The following is a 16,526-nucleotide window of genomic DNA, read 5'->3' on the forward strand; positions in this document are numbered from 1 at the left end:
TGTAGTGGGATGGCGCTGCACACACTGTAACCTATACATGTGAACGCACTCTATGTAATATATTTTATTTGAGGAGCATCGACATTTGCCCTGTAGAGTAAATCACCAAGAAACTCTGCTGGTTCAGAGAAACCACTTTACTTTTTTTCCAATTTTTTTAGATTTATTTCTATAAACAGAGCATGACAGCAACATAGAACTTAATGTTAAAGAGATGCCATCATATTTCATGAGAAATAAGCAGAATTGTTAAGAAACCATTTGGATATGCTGGGAATTACTTGGTAATGTGGACCATTGCTCAAGGATTCACAAACTTTACAGTAATTCAGTTGCCACCCACCCCCTACTTTGATTTCATAATGACTTCTCCAATTAAAATATTTCCGGTATTTTTCATCATTTTTGTCCAACTCTAGTAAATAGGAAGCCAATTCCATAGGACTTGAGAAATCATCAACATGAATGAAGGCATCTCCAGGGACAAAACGTTCATAGTTCTTCCGAGATGTTCCCAACACAACTGGAACTGCCCACGACCCAAATGCATTGGACCATAACTTCTCGGTGATATAATCCTTAAAGATAGAATTCTCGAAGGCCAAGTAGAATTTATACTGGGAGATGGTTGAATGAAAGTCATCACTACTCAGTTTTTGGTGTTTTCCACCGTAGACATCAACATGGACATATTTCTTCAGTTCCTCATAATATTCTGTTCGACGAACACCTGGGTACCACTTACTAACCACCCATGAAACCAGTTTGGACTTGGTTGGAATGGTATAGTTCTGAGACCCTTTTGAAGGCACAAGTTGACCATAAGGTCTAAAAATGTCCGAGTCCTGACGAAATGTCATAGTCCTGTTGAATAGGTCATCTAGTAAATCTAAGTTCTTGATAATCAGTGGAGGTTCCATATTGAACCAAACCCAATGCTGAAAATGAGGTCTTGGCTGTTGAGGCAATGACTTTTTGTCATACATAATATCTACATGGTGTATGACCACTGCATTGGCAACTTCATACAAGTTTCTGTCCACCGTAAGATGGCAACCAGAAATGCCAAATTCTACAAGACACGTGTTCAACGGAAAATGGTCTCCGAATGGCCAGAGCCAAACGAGAACAACGATCTCATCCTCTTTATGAAGTGGAGATATTTTGGTTTCTTGGGTTTCCGATGCTTGAGAAGAAACATCAAACTGTCCCCAGTAGAAGACGACTCCAACTACAAGCAAAATGATGAGGATGAAGATGAGAATTTTCGTTTTCTTTATCATTCTTGCATTGAAGAAATATCAGAAATTAGGAGTTAACTAGGATGTTTTGTTTCTAAACCAAAAGACACAAGATAATCAGTTCAATGAACAAATATTAAGGAAAGTTAGAACATCTCTATATTATGTAACTGGAAACAATCTGATCTGAGCAATATCTAGTCTAGTCTGACACGGCACCTCCTTTTAGTTGGGTTAAAATTGCCAAATTTTTGGAACTTTTTGAGACAAGGGGTGTTGTCTAAAAGACAAGATTCTTAAATATACTCAAGATAACGAAATAACACATTCTCTAAATACAGCATTTCACAGATATAATTCTACCCTGTCTCCATTAGTCCTGGTGTTTACGATTTTAGTTGTCTCTGGATATGACTGTAAATCTGCTGACTATGGTCGGATTCATGAATAGCTTCTCCTATCTGCACACTGCAGTGCACTCTGCCTCCAGACTCTCCCCCTGCATCAGAAGACCAGCTCATACACAAGCACTTTCTGCCAGCAAGCTGCATGCAGAGACTTTACAAGCTAAAGACAGGTCTTTGTCCAAGGGAGGGGGGCATATAACAGAGATGACCCTGTGTGTGTTGTAGTTGAGATATAGCAGAGCTGGAGTGTGTCATTGTGTTTTATATCTATCTGATTACTATGATATGTCTCATCTCTCTTTTTCTATGAGTCAGATAAAATAGCAGAATGTTCAAAAGCTAAATAAAAGGGAATATAAACCTGGACCCTGATAATCTAAGCACATTCGCAGCACACATTGTCAGCATCAGAACATATCTAAGATGGGGTTATTATCATATCCTCCACATTCATAATAAAATTCTAATCTAATACTGTTCTCTTGCTCCACTAGAGATCACTGTTATGCTCCCAGAGTAGCCAAAATTATAACAGTGCCCCCACAGTAGCCTGTATAGTAACAGTGCCCCCACAATAGCCAATATAGTAAGAGTACCCCACAGAAGCCTTTATAGTAAGAGGACTCCTACAGGTGACAAAATAATAACAATGCCCCCACAGAAGCCTTTATAGTAAGAGTGCCCCAACAATAGCCAATATAGTAACAGTGCCACCACAAAGCCCATTACAGTAACAGTGCCCTCACAGTAGCCTGTACAGTAACAGTGCCCCCACAATAGCCAATATAGTAACAGTGCCCTCACAAAGCCCATTATAGTAACAGTGCCCCCACAATAGCCAATATAGTAACAGTGCCCTCACAAAGCCCATTATAGTAACAGTGCCCCCACAGTAGCTAATATAGTAACAGTGCCCCAAAGAAGCCTTAATAGTAAGAGGGCTCCCGCAGTTGCCAAAATAGTAACAGTTCCCCTACAGAAAGAAGCCTTTGTGGTAACAGTGCTCCCATGGTAGCCGATATAGTAAATGTTCCCCCACAGAAGCCTTTATACTAAGAGTGCTCCAACAGTAGCCAATAGAATAACAGTGCCTGCACAATCACCAAAATAGTAACATTTACATCACACTTACCAATATAATATCTAAATTCTGCATTCTGTGACCCTGAACCTGGAGCTGTTGCATGGAACATAAGGTATTACCTTTTTATTTGGTGGGTCAATAAGGAAGAACAGAGGGCAATACATTAATGATTGAGAGGGCAATGTAATTGGGTGTCCTGTTCTACAATCAGAACTCCACAGCCCATTGTAAGGTCTGGCCTATGGAGATCAGATATGGTCACTTCACCATTCAGTTTCAGGACCCACTGAAGGATCCTCCGATCCTCCGGTGGGCCGGACTGGCTTGTTAATGTTCATTTCAATGTAAGCACATAGAGTAATCTAATAGTGCAGATAGCATCTTGGGGTTATTCTCTTATGTTAACATGATTACATAGGTCATATGTAGATGAGTTGTCGAAACCAACAGAAACCCTTTAAGGAGGGAGGATTGGATGTCTCATCATGATATATATAATGGGGATTTAGGATGGATATCTTTTGGCAGATAGATTGCTATAGATAGATATGCTCTACGCCTAACCAGGAAGCTGTCTGTAATAGGATCTGTGGACCGTAGAGAAAGCAGTAACTAGAGACTTTCGGAGTAAAGCATTACCAGACTGCCACCTGGAGGGCAGGTCTACAAATTCATGGTTTTGGTTTCAGATTTTGTGTCTGTGGTATCCATGTAGTATACATCATTTACTAAGGGTCCGAACGCCGCACTTCGTCGGGTTTCACAAATATTTCCGTTTTGCGCTGAATTGGTGCACGCGATCGGATTGTGGCGCATCGGTGGCGGCTTTGATGCAACAGAAATCGGGAGGGGTGGTCGTCGAACAACCCGACGGATTCGGAAAAAATGCGGAATTTAAAAAACTATTTGTTGCAAGATCAGCACTCACATGCACCAGGAAGAAGCAAGTGAACTCCGGCGGATCTCAGCGCAGCAGCGACACATGCAGGATATCAGGTGCACGACCTTAGTGAATCCCGGCAGACCCGAATCAGCATCGGACAACGCGCCGTGGGATCGCGACTGGACCGGGTAAATAAATGTGCCCCATTGTGCCAAAATAGTCTCTTATCTCACATTCACAAAATAGGGGATACAAGTTTGATTGGTGGAGATCTGACCAATAGGACACCCAGCAATCACCAGGAGCTAAAAATCCCATAAGAAGTTCCAGGCAAACAGAGGGAAGGTGTGTATCCCAGCCTATTGCTCTATTTACTTCTATGGGGGTGCAAAAGTCTCATTTAAAGGGTAACCATCATTTGATATCATGTGGGGGGGGAAGTTATGAATATTTTTCTAATATACTTCAATAAAACATTCTGCTTAGGCTGCATTCAAACGAACGTATGCCGCCAGGCCGTAGCTGGGAGGGCATACGTTTGCCGCGATGGAGAGGAGGAAGGTTGATGCATGGTGCACGCCGCCGCAACACGGGGGAAGATAGTACATGTCCTATCTTTTCCCCATGTACAGAGCGGTGTGGTGTTGCACATGTGCGGCACTGAGTAGCTCTGTGCGGCCATTGTTGGCCTATGGGGGCTGTTTATGCGTCCCCAAATGCTCGTGTGAATGCAGCCTAAGTTTGTAAAGTAACAGACGGCAATGTGCCCCTTAGTTACTTGTACGTTGCTATGGCAAATCTATCTACCACATTGAAGACGGGTCACTCTTCCTCTCCTCTTACACAGCTCTCTCCTTTGCTGTAGTATGCTATGAGCACTATATTCAAACAGAGAAGTGAAGGGGTTAATCCTCCCATCTCAGAGCAGTTTAACCCAACACAGGGACATTAGATGTGAGCTCATGCAGCCTCCATAGACACACACACACATGTCTATGGTATATTGTAGCTTAATCTTTTTTTTTTTACCAACCTAAGATGAATTTCTTGATTAGAAAAGTGTAGAGCATCTCACATATAATCACCCTGTGTTTGGTTAAACAGGTCTAAGAATTGAGGATTAACCCCTTCACTTTCAGCTGGATATTTGAATATAGTGATCATAGCATAATACAGCTCAGGATAGAGCAGACAGGGATAACACTCTTCAATCCTGTAAACAGATTTTCCATAGCAAAGTACAAGTAACATTGTAACTAAGGGGCACATTGCAGACTGTTACTTTACAAACTAAGGCTACATTCACACGATGTATGCCCGCCGTACCGTAGTACGGCGGGCATACATCGGGGCTGCGGAGAGGAGCAGGGGATGAGCGCTGCTCGCCCATGCCCCTCTCCATAGGAAGATACAGCGCACGGTGCCGTATTCCCGGGCTACGGAGCGGTACGGTGCCGCACGTGTGCTGCACCGTACCGCTCCCTTACAGGGCAGTGAGCCCATAGCGATGTATGGGGGACGTATATCGGCCGTATATACGTCCCCCATACATGTGTGTGAATGCAGCCTAAGCAGAATTTCTTAATGAAGTGCAGGCAGTCCCCTACTTAAGGACACCCGACTTACAGACGACCCCTAGTTACAGACGGACCCCTCTGCCCACTGTGACCTCTGGTGAAGCTCTCTGGATGTTACTATAGTCCCAGACTGCAATAATCAGCTGTAAGGTGTCTGTAATGAAGCTTTATTGATAATCCTTGGTCCCATTACAGCAAACAATGTTGAAACTCCAATTGTCACTGGGACAAAAACATTTTTTGTCTGGATCTACAGTGATAAAATATACAGTTTTGACTTACATACAAATTCAATTTAAGAACAAACCAATGGACCTTATCCTATATGAAAACTGAGGACTACCTGTATATTAGAAAAATGTTCATCCCCCTGCTGACAATATTAATAATTATATCAAAAGATGGTTACCCCTTAAATGATTGGAGTAGAGCACTGCATTCACATGAGTAGACTCGTGACCCTTGAGAATCCCAGTGGTCAGACCCCTTACAATCCGAAATATATTCCCTGTGAATAAGGGGTAAGTATCTGTATGTACAGTATATTGTAGCATCTTACATCATGGAGAGTCAGCAGGACACTTGTGACGAGTCGTGTTCATTCAATATATCATCATCTTTCCGCTACTAACCCAACAATGGGCCAAAAGTGTCACACATTACATTACTAGCTAATAGGTGAAGCCCATCCAGAGTAAATACAGTGCCGATCGTCTGTCCCCACTCACCGGACGGCACATCCTCCGCTGTATGCGGCTCCTCTGTTCTGCTCCGTCAGTGCTCACATTATGGAAGGTTTCCCATCGCTTTTATTGACGGCTTCTAACTTCTCTTCCCATCTTTCCATGACTCATAAAGGTTTCCCATCAATTCATGTCTTATAATTACCAGCTCATGGGAAGATGAAAGGATCCCAGGTATAGCAGGTATAACAAACACTATAGTATAATGTTATAGTATGGAGGAGGTCGGAGTCTCCCACCCATGGACACTTCTTCATGGTCATGTAGTCTGTATACTGCTGAATATGTATATATTTGCCTCCATACTCCTGGTCTGTACAAGACTGATGCCAGAATGGTATAGTCTCCTGACGAAGCACCAGTGTGAAACGTGCGTCGGGGTGTACTACTGCCCCCCGTGGATCGCCCATAGTCCACCCATCACCTTACTTTCCGGTGAGTGGATTTCAAACATATGGATATTTTAAAGATCCTCCGGTTTTCTCTTTACATATATTGAGCAATAACTATTACACCCTTGACTTCTTCACTTTTTTCGACATGATACTGGGTATTTTTGGTTTTTGGGCCTACTAGGGACGGCTTATGTATTTTGCGGTTGCCCTATTCCATGTGGGGCCACTTTGCCTCTTGTCTAGATTATCCCACCTATGTGATATACGATTATGATCTTTTGTGCATTGGAACTATAATAAAGTGAATATTTGTATTGATAATTTAGCAGTTTTTTTCTGTATTTCAGGTTGGTATATTGGCACACTTCTCTATGTTTATTACTTGCTTTATACATTTAAAGGAAATCACCATAAAAATCCATTGTGATAAACCAGGGAGCACTTACGCATAGATCCAGACAACATGACCTTGGAAATCATCAACTTTAAATTATGCTAATTAGACAGAAGGGCAGTGGGAGGTGTTATCAAAACCCTCAGGCTTTAGCTTCATGGGTTGTTAAACTGTGCAGAGTAGGTCTCCCTTCCTCCTACAAATTCTGTAGCTGCTAGATTACACAGGTCGAGGGAGGAGGGAGAGAGCAGGAGGTTGGGTGAGACGTGTTCTGCACATTATAACAGCCTGGAAAACTGCACCACTAAGAGGCTCCAGTAAAACCCCCATAGCCCTTCTGGCTCATAATTTTAAATGTTGATTTTAGAAGGTGGATGGAGGCCATGGATAACAAATATAAGAAGATACCCACAGTCCCAGTGCCTGGATCTATGGGTAAGTGTCACCGGTTTAACATGATGGATATTTATGGTAAAATTCCTTTAAGTTTACTTTAAAAAAATATAAAATTGAAAGGTTAAATTCTTATATGTAGATGGCCAGTAAGCGGTGCTGGCAATAGGCTACACTGGTCCGGATACAGTGGTTCAAAAACAGAAAGGTTCTTCTTCAAGAAGGGGTTTCAGCAGCTCGAAGGAAAAATGTGTTCAAAAAAAGTTAAAAACGACTATTATTAGGATATGTCAAAATATGTATTTATCACATGTTCTAATAAACTGAAGTTATTCACCTCTGGAACCCCTTGTCTCAAAATAATCTTTTTGTATGACTGTAAAAGAAAATATGCGGAATGCGGAACATTCAGCTATCCATCGGAAGTAAATTTTGTCATCGGTGTCCCCCTGGCCAATCGTAGCCATGGATAGTTGCTACGGGCAACATTTTGCTGGATTGGCTGTTCGGTCAGGCGATCGAAACGAAACCTGACTATTGGGTCATTTGTAGTCTAGGTACAATGGAATAATAATGTTGGTGTATTGCTCCGAAATTCTTCTTTACTCCCAGTCTGTAGAACTCCGTAGCCATCGCCACAATTGTCTAATCATATCCTTTTCCTTACCGAGGCCATTTCTATTTTTCCATTTTTACTCCCCTCTTTCTATAATCTATATCATTTTTATTTTTCCATTTGCAGAGACATATGATAGCTTGTGAGACACATTGGGGCACATTTACTTACCCGGTCCTGTCGCAATCCCTGCTGTGTGTGTTGTCCAATGATCATGGATTCTGGAGCGATTCAGTAAGATCATGCGCTCAGGTCCCTGGAGTTCACCTTCTTCTTCCTGGTGCATGTAAGTGCTTGATGTTGCGACACAATTTGAAAGTTAATTCCGTGCTCAGTCTGTATCAGTCGGATCGTCCGATGGCACCCCCCCCCCCATTTCTGTCGCACAAAAGCAGCGCAGCCACACCACAATTGCATGCGACCTAAATCCCAAAAAACATCTGAAAATCTGACGAAAGTGCATCTGCGGACCCATAGTAAATAAGCCTCAGTGGGGCAGATTTACTTACCCGGTCCAGTTGCGATCCAGCAGCAGCGCGTTCTCCGACACTGATTCGGGTTCTGCCGGGATTCAGTAAGGTCGTGTGCCCGATGTCCACTAGGTGCCGCTGCTGCGCTGAAGTCCGCCAGAATTCACCTTCTCCGTCTCAGTGCATGTGAGTGCTATTTTTGCAACACAATTTTTTTTTTAATTCTGCGGCTTTTCCGAATCTGTCGGGTTTTACGACAGCCACGCCCCCCGATTCCTGTCGCGTGAAAATCCCAGGGCAATTCAACGCAAATCGGAAAAATTCGGGAATCCCGGCGGAAAAACGCGATTCGGACCCGTAGTAAATGTGCCCCAATGTGTTTTCAGCTGAAGACCTCAAGCCTTAATGGCCAAGACCCTGGAAAGTATGAGGAGAAGCCGTATTATGTATTTTGAATGGACGGTGCTAATGACTAGACCAAGAGAAGTACATCACCTAGTGTCAGAGATATGCCCCGTACATTTGAGGGAACTCAAAAGAAACTTGATATATAATTAAGGTTATTAAAAAAATGTTCAAATTGTTGGTAGTGTGACGTATTTAAGCTTTGTCTCCAGAAAGCCACAAACATCTTTTACTTAAGGAATAAAGGAAATCTCATCCTCCTTCGAAAAGCAACTTTGACGTCTTTATTTTTCAAACTATAGATCATCGGGTTTAGTATGGGCATAGCAGCTGTGTTGAACAGAGAAATTAATTTGTTTGAGCTTAAGTTGACCAAGGAATGGGGCCTCATGTACTGAATGGCGAGAGAGGTGTAGAGAAGACTGACCACCGTGAGGTGTGAGGAACATGTGTAGAAGGCCTTCCGTCTGCCGGTGGTGGACCGGATCTTCAGTATGGTCAGGATAATGAAGACATAGGAAATGAATGTCATAAGGAACGGAGAAAACGCGGAAATGATGACTCCTAAAGTGAGTATGTAAAGGTCTAAGAAATGGGTATCACTGCAAGATAACTTCAGCACGGGCATGATGTCACAGAAGAAGTGGTTGACCACATTTGAATTGTAACAAGTGAACTTCATTAGTTCCAAAAATATTGGTATACTTTCCACCGTACCCAATACCCAGCATATAATAGCTAGTAATATACATATTCTAGCATTCATGATCATGTGATAATGTAAAGGACTACATATAGCAACATATCGGTCAAAACTCATAGCAGCGAGGATCAAAAGCTCTCCGCAAGTCAGACACAAAAATATGAAGATCTGGACCAAACATCTGAGGACCGAAACTGTGTTGTCCCCTGATATGAAAGATACGAGGATGTTATTCAGGTTGTTCGTTGAGCAGCTGATGTCTAGAATGGACAAGTTACATAGGAAGAAGTACATGGGGGTGTGGAGCTGACGGTCTAGGCAGACCAATAGAAGAATGGACACGTTACCACCAAGAGTGAGAAGATAAATGATAAGAACCAGAAAGAAGATGATATTGTTCATCATAGGGTCATCCGAGATTCCAGAAATTATAAAATACTTTACTGCACTTGTATTTGTAGGATCCATTGTTAAACAACACATAGAACATTAAGATATGGGATTCCAAAAATATGAATTTTTGAATTACTATTAAAAATATTCAAGAGATCTTGTCAACACAGGAAAAATCTAAAAGGTGAGTCATAAAGCTACTGTGACTCATCTCTGCCTCACCTAAGGTCTGCCCTGAGGAGCAGTGTTTAATACATACAAGCGTTCCTGAGGGAGCTTCTCTTGGGTATTAAATACTCAAATGAATCATTTTAAATTAACTCAAATCAAAAGGTGTTTTTTTTTAGAATTTCAGGATTGTATTGGATTTTGAAACGAATGATACTAATTCTGAAAAGTCAGTTATATGAACAAAGTTTTGCTTAGCTTCTAATACAGGGGTGCCAAGCATTTTTGGTCCGAAGTCATACTGCTCAATAGAGGCAACTCTAGAACAAGCACTAGGATAGATAATACAAACCCAAGACCAGACATTAAATATTAATGTAAACCCCAGGTCTGGCAATAAAAATGCACAACAAAAACAGCTAAATGTAATAATGGAGACTCCAGATTAGTAAAAGAATAATAATGAAGACCCCAGATCTGACCACAGATCCTTATGGCAACAAATATAATAACAGAGACCCTCCAGATTAGACAAAAAAAGTAATAATGGAGATTGCGAGAGTGGACATGAAATAATGAAATTATGCCGCAGATAAGAAATAAAGACTCACACTTTACAACTGATTTGTACTCAGTAAAGATGACCGGACCTGAATTTTCAACTCAGATCCGAAGTTTGGGTGAGTCATGCGAGACTCATACATATATCTGGACTGGTGGCTGCTCATACTAGCCGGCAAATTGAGGCCCCATAGCTACGAGCCTGAGCTGCATGTGGCCATGGTTTTCTTCCCGGCTAATCTCAGCCATGGGTAATAGCTGGTGGCATCAATTTTCCAGATTGACTTCGCAGCCATCAATCCGGCAATATGTCCAAGTTGTGTGGGATGCACTCAATCATCTCTAGTACTCACCACTCAAAGTCATCCAGACACTAAATGGATGCCTTCACTATGTGCCAGTCACATTTCAAATTCAATTTAAGATATTCGCCCTCATCCAGACAGCTCTGCAAAGTGCTGCACCTCTATACCTCACCTCGCTCATCTCAATCTATTGCACAACCCTTGCTCTTCATCTGCCAGCGATCTAAAATTATTCTCTTCATTAATCCTGCACCAGTTCTTATATCACCTGATTACTACTTTATTACTCTGAAATGTTGTATTATTAGTATTGTTTGCCTATGTACCTTTATGATCTGTAAAGTGCTGTGGAATGTGATGGTGCTATATAAATAAAGATTTATTAATAGTAGTAGTATATGTGCATCAGTGTCAGGGTTGGGGTAGTGGACCCACTGTACCACCGCGAGGGTTGGCGCAAGCCGACACCTAGGAGCAGAGTCTAAGAGGCACCCGGTATTCAGCGGAGCCCACTGCAAAGCGGGTTGGACTTGCTGCGATGGGATACCACCAGGTCACTCCACAGGCGAGACTTGCTTGTGGTGGCGTCCAAGGCGAGCTACAGATTCAGCAGGCAAAATCAGAGTCGTTATCAGGCGGAAGGTCAGGACAGGCGGCACAGGATCAGAGTTGGGGACATAGCGGAAAGAAAACAGGTGGCAAAGAATCGAAGTCATGAACGTAGCAGACAGTCACAACGGGAAATACCCAGACAGTCGGGGAACGCTTTCTCAATGGCATAAGGACACAAAGATCCGACAGGGGTCCCAAGAAGAGGCTGGCTATTTATAGATTGTCAAGTGGGCAGCGGCACCCCCCCCTAGGAGGTGGGGGCACGCATGTTGGAGTGCGGAGACAGTCGCTGGGGCACGGCGGAGGTAAATGAACCTGCTGCTGGCATGAGGAGCACAGGGAGCGACCCGGGACATGGGCCGCAGGAGCAACTGTGACAATCATTACATAGGGAATTACCCTATAATTATAATTTAGTGAGATACTTTGTCGTTAATATAATTCAGAATATGATTTAGTATTAAGCATATAATTTAGCTCTTAGGACCTCTAATCTACTAAGGGATCAAAGAGTTTTTAGTACCACTGCAAATATCAGGTCAAGATATTGGATGATGAGGACAAACTCAATCTGGAAAGCACAAAGTCCTTGTGTCAACATAAGGAGAGTAATGGCTGAATGTTTCTAATAAAATGTTTTACAACACTTTGAAAAGTAACTAACATGATATTTTTAGTGAGATTAGTTCCATACAAACCTCTGTCAAGACAATGGTCTACATTTACCAAAAACAGTGTAGTCTGTACTAGGTGCAGTTTGCTGTGAAGTGTGTAGGGGGCGCCAGATTCAGGATTTGTGACGCTGCTCTTCATGAATCTGGCGCCCCCTGCACTGCCCCGACAGAGTGTACCAACTTCTATTGGTGCACCTTTAACATGGGGGTGCAAGACACTTTGTATGGTGGCTGCACTGTGTCTGACAAGACAGAGAAAAATAATAATAATAACAATTCTTTATTTATATAGCGCCTACAGATTATGCAGCGCTGCACAAAGCTTGTCATATTGGTCCCTGTCCCCATGGGGCTCACAATCTAAACAACCGTTTTATGTTTTTGGAGTGTGGGAGGAAACCGATGTACCCAGAGGAAACCCACGCAAAACACGGAGAGAACATACAAACTCTTTGCAGATGTTGACCTGGGTGGGATTCGAACCCAGGACCCCAGCGCTGCAAGGCAGAAGTGCTACCCACTCAGCCACCATGCCGCCCTGTGTACCTAAAGGGGCGTGTTAGTGCTCCTGTACAGTGTGACAGCTTGTGAAGCTACAGCATGGAGGGGCGTTGGTAATGCCTCCCAGAGCCTATTTGACTCATTATCATAATTATTAAGGTTGATTTTAGAAGGAAGGAGTCTATGGATAACACATATAAGCAGATACCACAGTCTGGATCTATGAGTAATGTCTCTGGTTTATCAGGATAGATTTTGATGGGAGATTTCCTTTAAAACCATTCACCAAAAAAAGTCTTTAGAGAAGGAATTATTTCCATTTTTTTTGGAACATTTCTCTTATTGGGGGTCATTTACTAAGGGCCTGAATCACTCTTTTTCGTCGGGTTTCCCAAAACTTACCAGTTTGCGCAGTTTTTCCCTGAATAGCCCCGGGTTTTTGCCGCAAGCGATCGGATTGTGGCGGCATGCATGCAACGGAAATCGGGGGCGTGGCTGTCGGAAAACCTGACGGATTCGGAAAAAACATGGAATTTTTTAAAAAAATGTGTCACTTGACACGGTCTTACCTGCACCCAGGATAGGATAGTGAACTCCAGTGAACTCTGGTGGACTTCAGCACAGCAACGACACCTTGTGGACATCAGACGCACTACCTTAGTGAATCCCGGCAGACCCGAATCCTCGACAGAGAACGCGGCAGGACCGGGTAAGTAAATCTGCTCCATTGTGTTCAATACACTTATTTCAACCTCTGGTTTTCTATTGTTGGTTCTGGCCATCAGAACAAGCTTTCATTTTTAGTAGTGAAACAGGTAAAGGAAGGATTGAACAAAGCAATTACAGAAGGGTCTTACTATTGCCCGAATAGAAGTAAAAAATGAAAAGGGTTTTAGTATGAAATATGTTATCAATATTTATTGCTATACACTATCCATCAATATGGGAGAATAATTATGAAACTGCTTTACTCAAACAGACACCCAGCTATATACTTCTGCACGTAACATCACCCCTGCCTTACTGCAGAACACCAGTGACTGTCTCTCTGCTGTCTCTAACATCACGGCCTCTCTCTTCTTGAAACCTAATCCTTCCAAAACGGAACTTCTTGTCTTTCCACTGTCTACTAACTGACATAACCCTGAGCTCTCCATTTCTGTCCGTGATGTCATTATAACCCCGTGGCACAGGCCGCTGTCTTGAGGTTGTGCTGGACTCTGACCTCTCCTTTGCACCGTGTATTCCATCTGTTACTCGCTCTTGCCGGATGCACCTTGAAAATATTTATAGAATCCGACCATTTCTTACAATTGAAACCTCTAAAACACTAATTGTTGCTCTATTGTCTAGACTACTGTAACTCCCTATTTATGGGCCTTCCACTTACTAAACTCTTCCCTCTACAGTTTATTCTAGGTGCAGGAGCCAGGCTCGTCTTTCAGACCAAACGCTACACAGATGCCTCCAGTCTCTACCGGTCACTGCACGGGTTGCACATCTCCTTCCCAATACACTTTAAGTTAATAACTAGAGATGAGCGAGCACTAAAATGCTCGGGTACTCGTTATTCGAGACAAACTTTTCCCGATGCTCGAGTGCTCGTCTCGAATAACGAGCCCCATTGAAGTCAATGGGAGACTCGAGCATTTTTCAAGGGGACCAAGGCTCTGCACAGGGAAGCTTGGCCAAACACCTGGGAACCTCAGAAAAGGATGGAAACACCACGGAAATGGACAGGAAACAGCAGGGGCAGCATGCATGGATGCCTCTGAGGCTGCTTAATCGCACCATTATGCCAAAACTATGGGCAACAGCATGGCCATGACAGAGTGACCGAATGAAGCTAGATAGCATCTAAAACATCCAATAATTGACCCTGACACTATAGGGGACGGCATGCAGAGGCAGCGGCAGCAGCGGCAGGCTAGAGAGTGGCATGGCGACATACCCTAAATGGACTCAGGCTTCAAACCAATGGGTGGCAGAGAGGAACCAAAGGAGGTGAGCAAGAAGCGCTCAAATAATATCGGTACATGATAAAAGTTTGCCAGTATATTTTGTGGATTACACAGCAGGGTGGCGACAAAGTTAACATGGAAGCCATGAAAACAACCCAAAATTCTGCCTGACACAGCTCATTTGATAAGGGGACCATGTATGGAGGCAGTGAACTAGTAGTAGATTAAAGGTGCTGCAGTTAAAACTATGTTAGTTGGATCTTGGCATGGAGCTGGCGCTCCGCTGCCAGGCGAGCTTTCGCCAATCCAAGCCCGTGTCTCTAGGTTACTCCCCAAACAGCACTTCTAAGAACCTTTTGTATAAGATCAAGTGTAGTAGCGTTCTTATAAGTTTAGCATATGGCGGATGAGGGGAATGTAAACAGAAGCGCAAGAAGCGCTGAAATAATATTGGTAAATGATAAAAGTTTGCCAGTATATTTTGTGGATAACACAGCTGGGTGGTGACAAAGTTAACAACTTTGATGTGGAATCCATGAAAACAACCCAAATTTCTGCCTGACACACCTCGTTTGATAAAGGGACGATGTATGGAGGCAGCTATATGGACGACTTTTGGAGGTAGCAATGGAGACAACGTGTGGAGGCTGCTATGGAGACAATTTAATTTGGATAGTGCCTGTATGTGGCAGTCCAAAAAAGTTTTCAAACCAGAGGAGCAGGTAGGTGGCCCTCCAGAAAAATGAAATAGATTGAGTGCCTGTATGTGGCAGTCCAAAAAAGTTTTCAAACCAGAGGAGCAGGTAGGTGGCCCTCCAGAAAAATTGAATAGATTGAGTGCCTGTATGTGGCACTCCCAAAAATTGTTTAAAACAGAGGACCGGGTCGGTGGCCCTCCAGAAAAATTAAATGCATAAAGTACTATAGCTAGAGCCAGTGGGCCCTGTCAAAAAATAGCCAGTTTCCTCTGCTTTACTGTACAAAGTGGAGGAGAAGGAGGAAAATGAGGAGGAGGAGGAGTGGATAAATTATTCAGGTTGAGCTTCCTTTACCTGGTGGAGATTGGAAATTATGAGAAATCCAGGCTTTATTCATCTTAATAAGCGTCAGCCTGTCAGCGCTGTCAGTCGACAGGCGTGTACGCTTATCGGTGATGATGCCACCAGCTGCACTGAAAACCCGCTCGGACAAGACGCTAGCGGCAGGGCAGGCAAGAACCTCCAATGCGTACAGCGCCAGTTCGTGCCACATGTCCAGCTTTGAAACCCAGTAGTTGTAGGGAGCTGTGTGATCATTTAGGACGATGGTATGGTCAGCTACGTACTCCCTCACCATCTTTCTGTAAAGATCAGCCCTACTCTGCCGAGACTGGGGACAGGTGACAGTGTCTTGCTGGGGTGACATAAAGCTGGCAAAAGCCTTGTAAAGCGTACCCTTGCCAGTGCTGGACAAGCTGCCTGCTCGCCTACTCTCCCTCGCTACTTGTCCCGCAGAACTACGCACTCTGCCGCTAGCGCTGTCAGAAGGGAAATACTGTTTCAGCTTGTGCACCAGGGCCTGCTGGTATTCATGCATTCTCACACTCCTTTCCTCTCCAGGGATGAGAGTGGAAAGATTTTGCTTGTACCGTGGGTCCAGGAGAGTGAACACCCAGTAATCGGTGCTGGAATAAATTCTTTGAACGCGAGGGTCACGGGATAGGCAGCCTAGCATGAAATCTGCCATATGCGCCAGAGTACCAACGCGTAAGAATTCACTCCCCTCACTGGCCTGACTGTCCATTTCCTCCTCCTCCAACTCCTCCAACTCCTCTTCTTCTGCCCATACACGCTGAACAGTGAAGGACTCAACAATGGTCCCCTCTTGTGTTTCGCCAACATTCTCCTCCTCTTCCTCCTCATCCTCCTCCACCTCCACCTCCTCCGATATGCGCTGAGAAACAGACCTAAGGGTGCTTTGGCTATCAACAAGGGAATCTTCTTCCCTCATCTCTTGTGACGAGCGCAAAGCTTTCGACTTCATGCTGATCAGAGAGTTTTT

General features: G+C 43.5%; 2 protein-coding genes across 2 annotated transcripts; both read right to left on the minus strand.

Moving 5' to 3' along the window:
* Nucleotides 1–227: 227 nt before the first annotated feature.
* LOC140077538 (3-galactosyl-N-acetylglucosaminide 4-alpha-L-fucosyltransferase FUT3-like) lies at nt 228–1,283 on the minus strand. The gene has a single exon (XM_072124790.1). It carries the CDS (start codon nt 1,281–1,283, stop codon nt 228–230), a length of 1,056 nt encoding a protein of 351 aa, XP_071980891.1.
* Nucleotides 1,284–8,837: 7,554 nt separating this feature from the next.
* On the minus strand, nt 8,838–9,779 carry LOC140077542 (olfactory receptor 5AR1-like). Its single transcript, XM_072124798.1, has one exon. The coding sequence runs from the start codon at nt 9,777–9,779 to the stop codon at nt 8,838–8,840; it is 942 nt and encodes a 313-aa protein (XP_071980899.1).
* Between the last annotated feature and the right edge of the window lie 6,747 nt (nt 9,780–16,526).

This window comes from Engystomops pustulosus, chromosome 9, assembly GCF_040894005.1.
Source record: "Engystomops pustulosus chromosome 9, aEngPut4.maternal, whole genome shotgun sequence".
Classification (NCBI taxonomy): domain Eukaryota; kingdom Metazoa; phylum Chordata; class Amphibia; order Anura; family Leptodactylidae; genus Engystomops; species Engystomops pustulosus.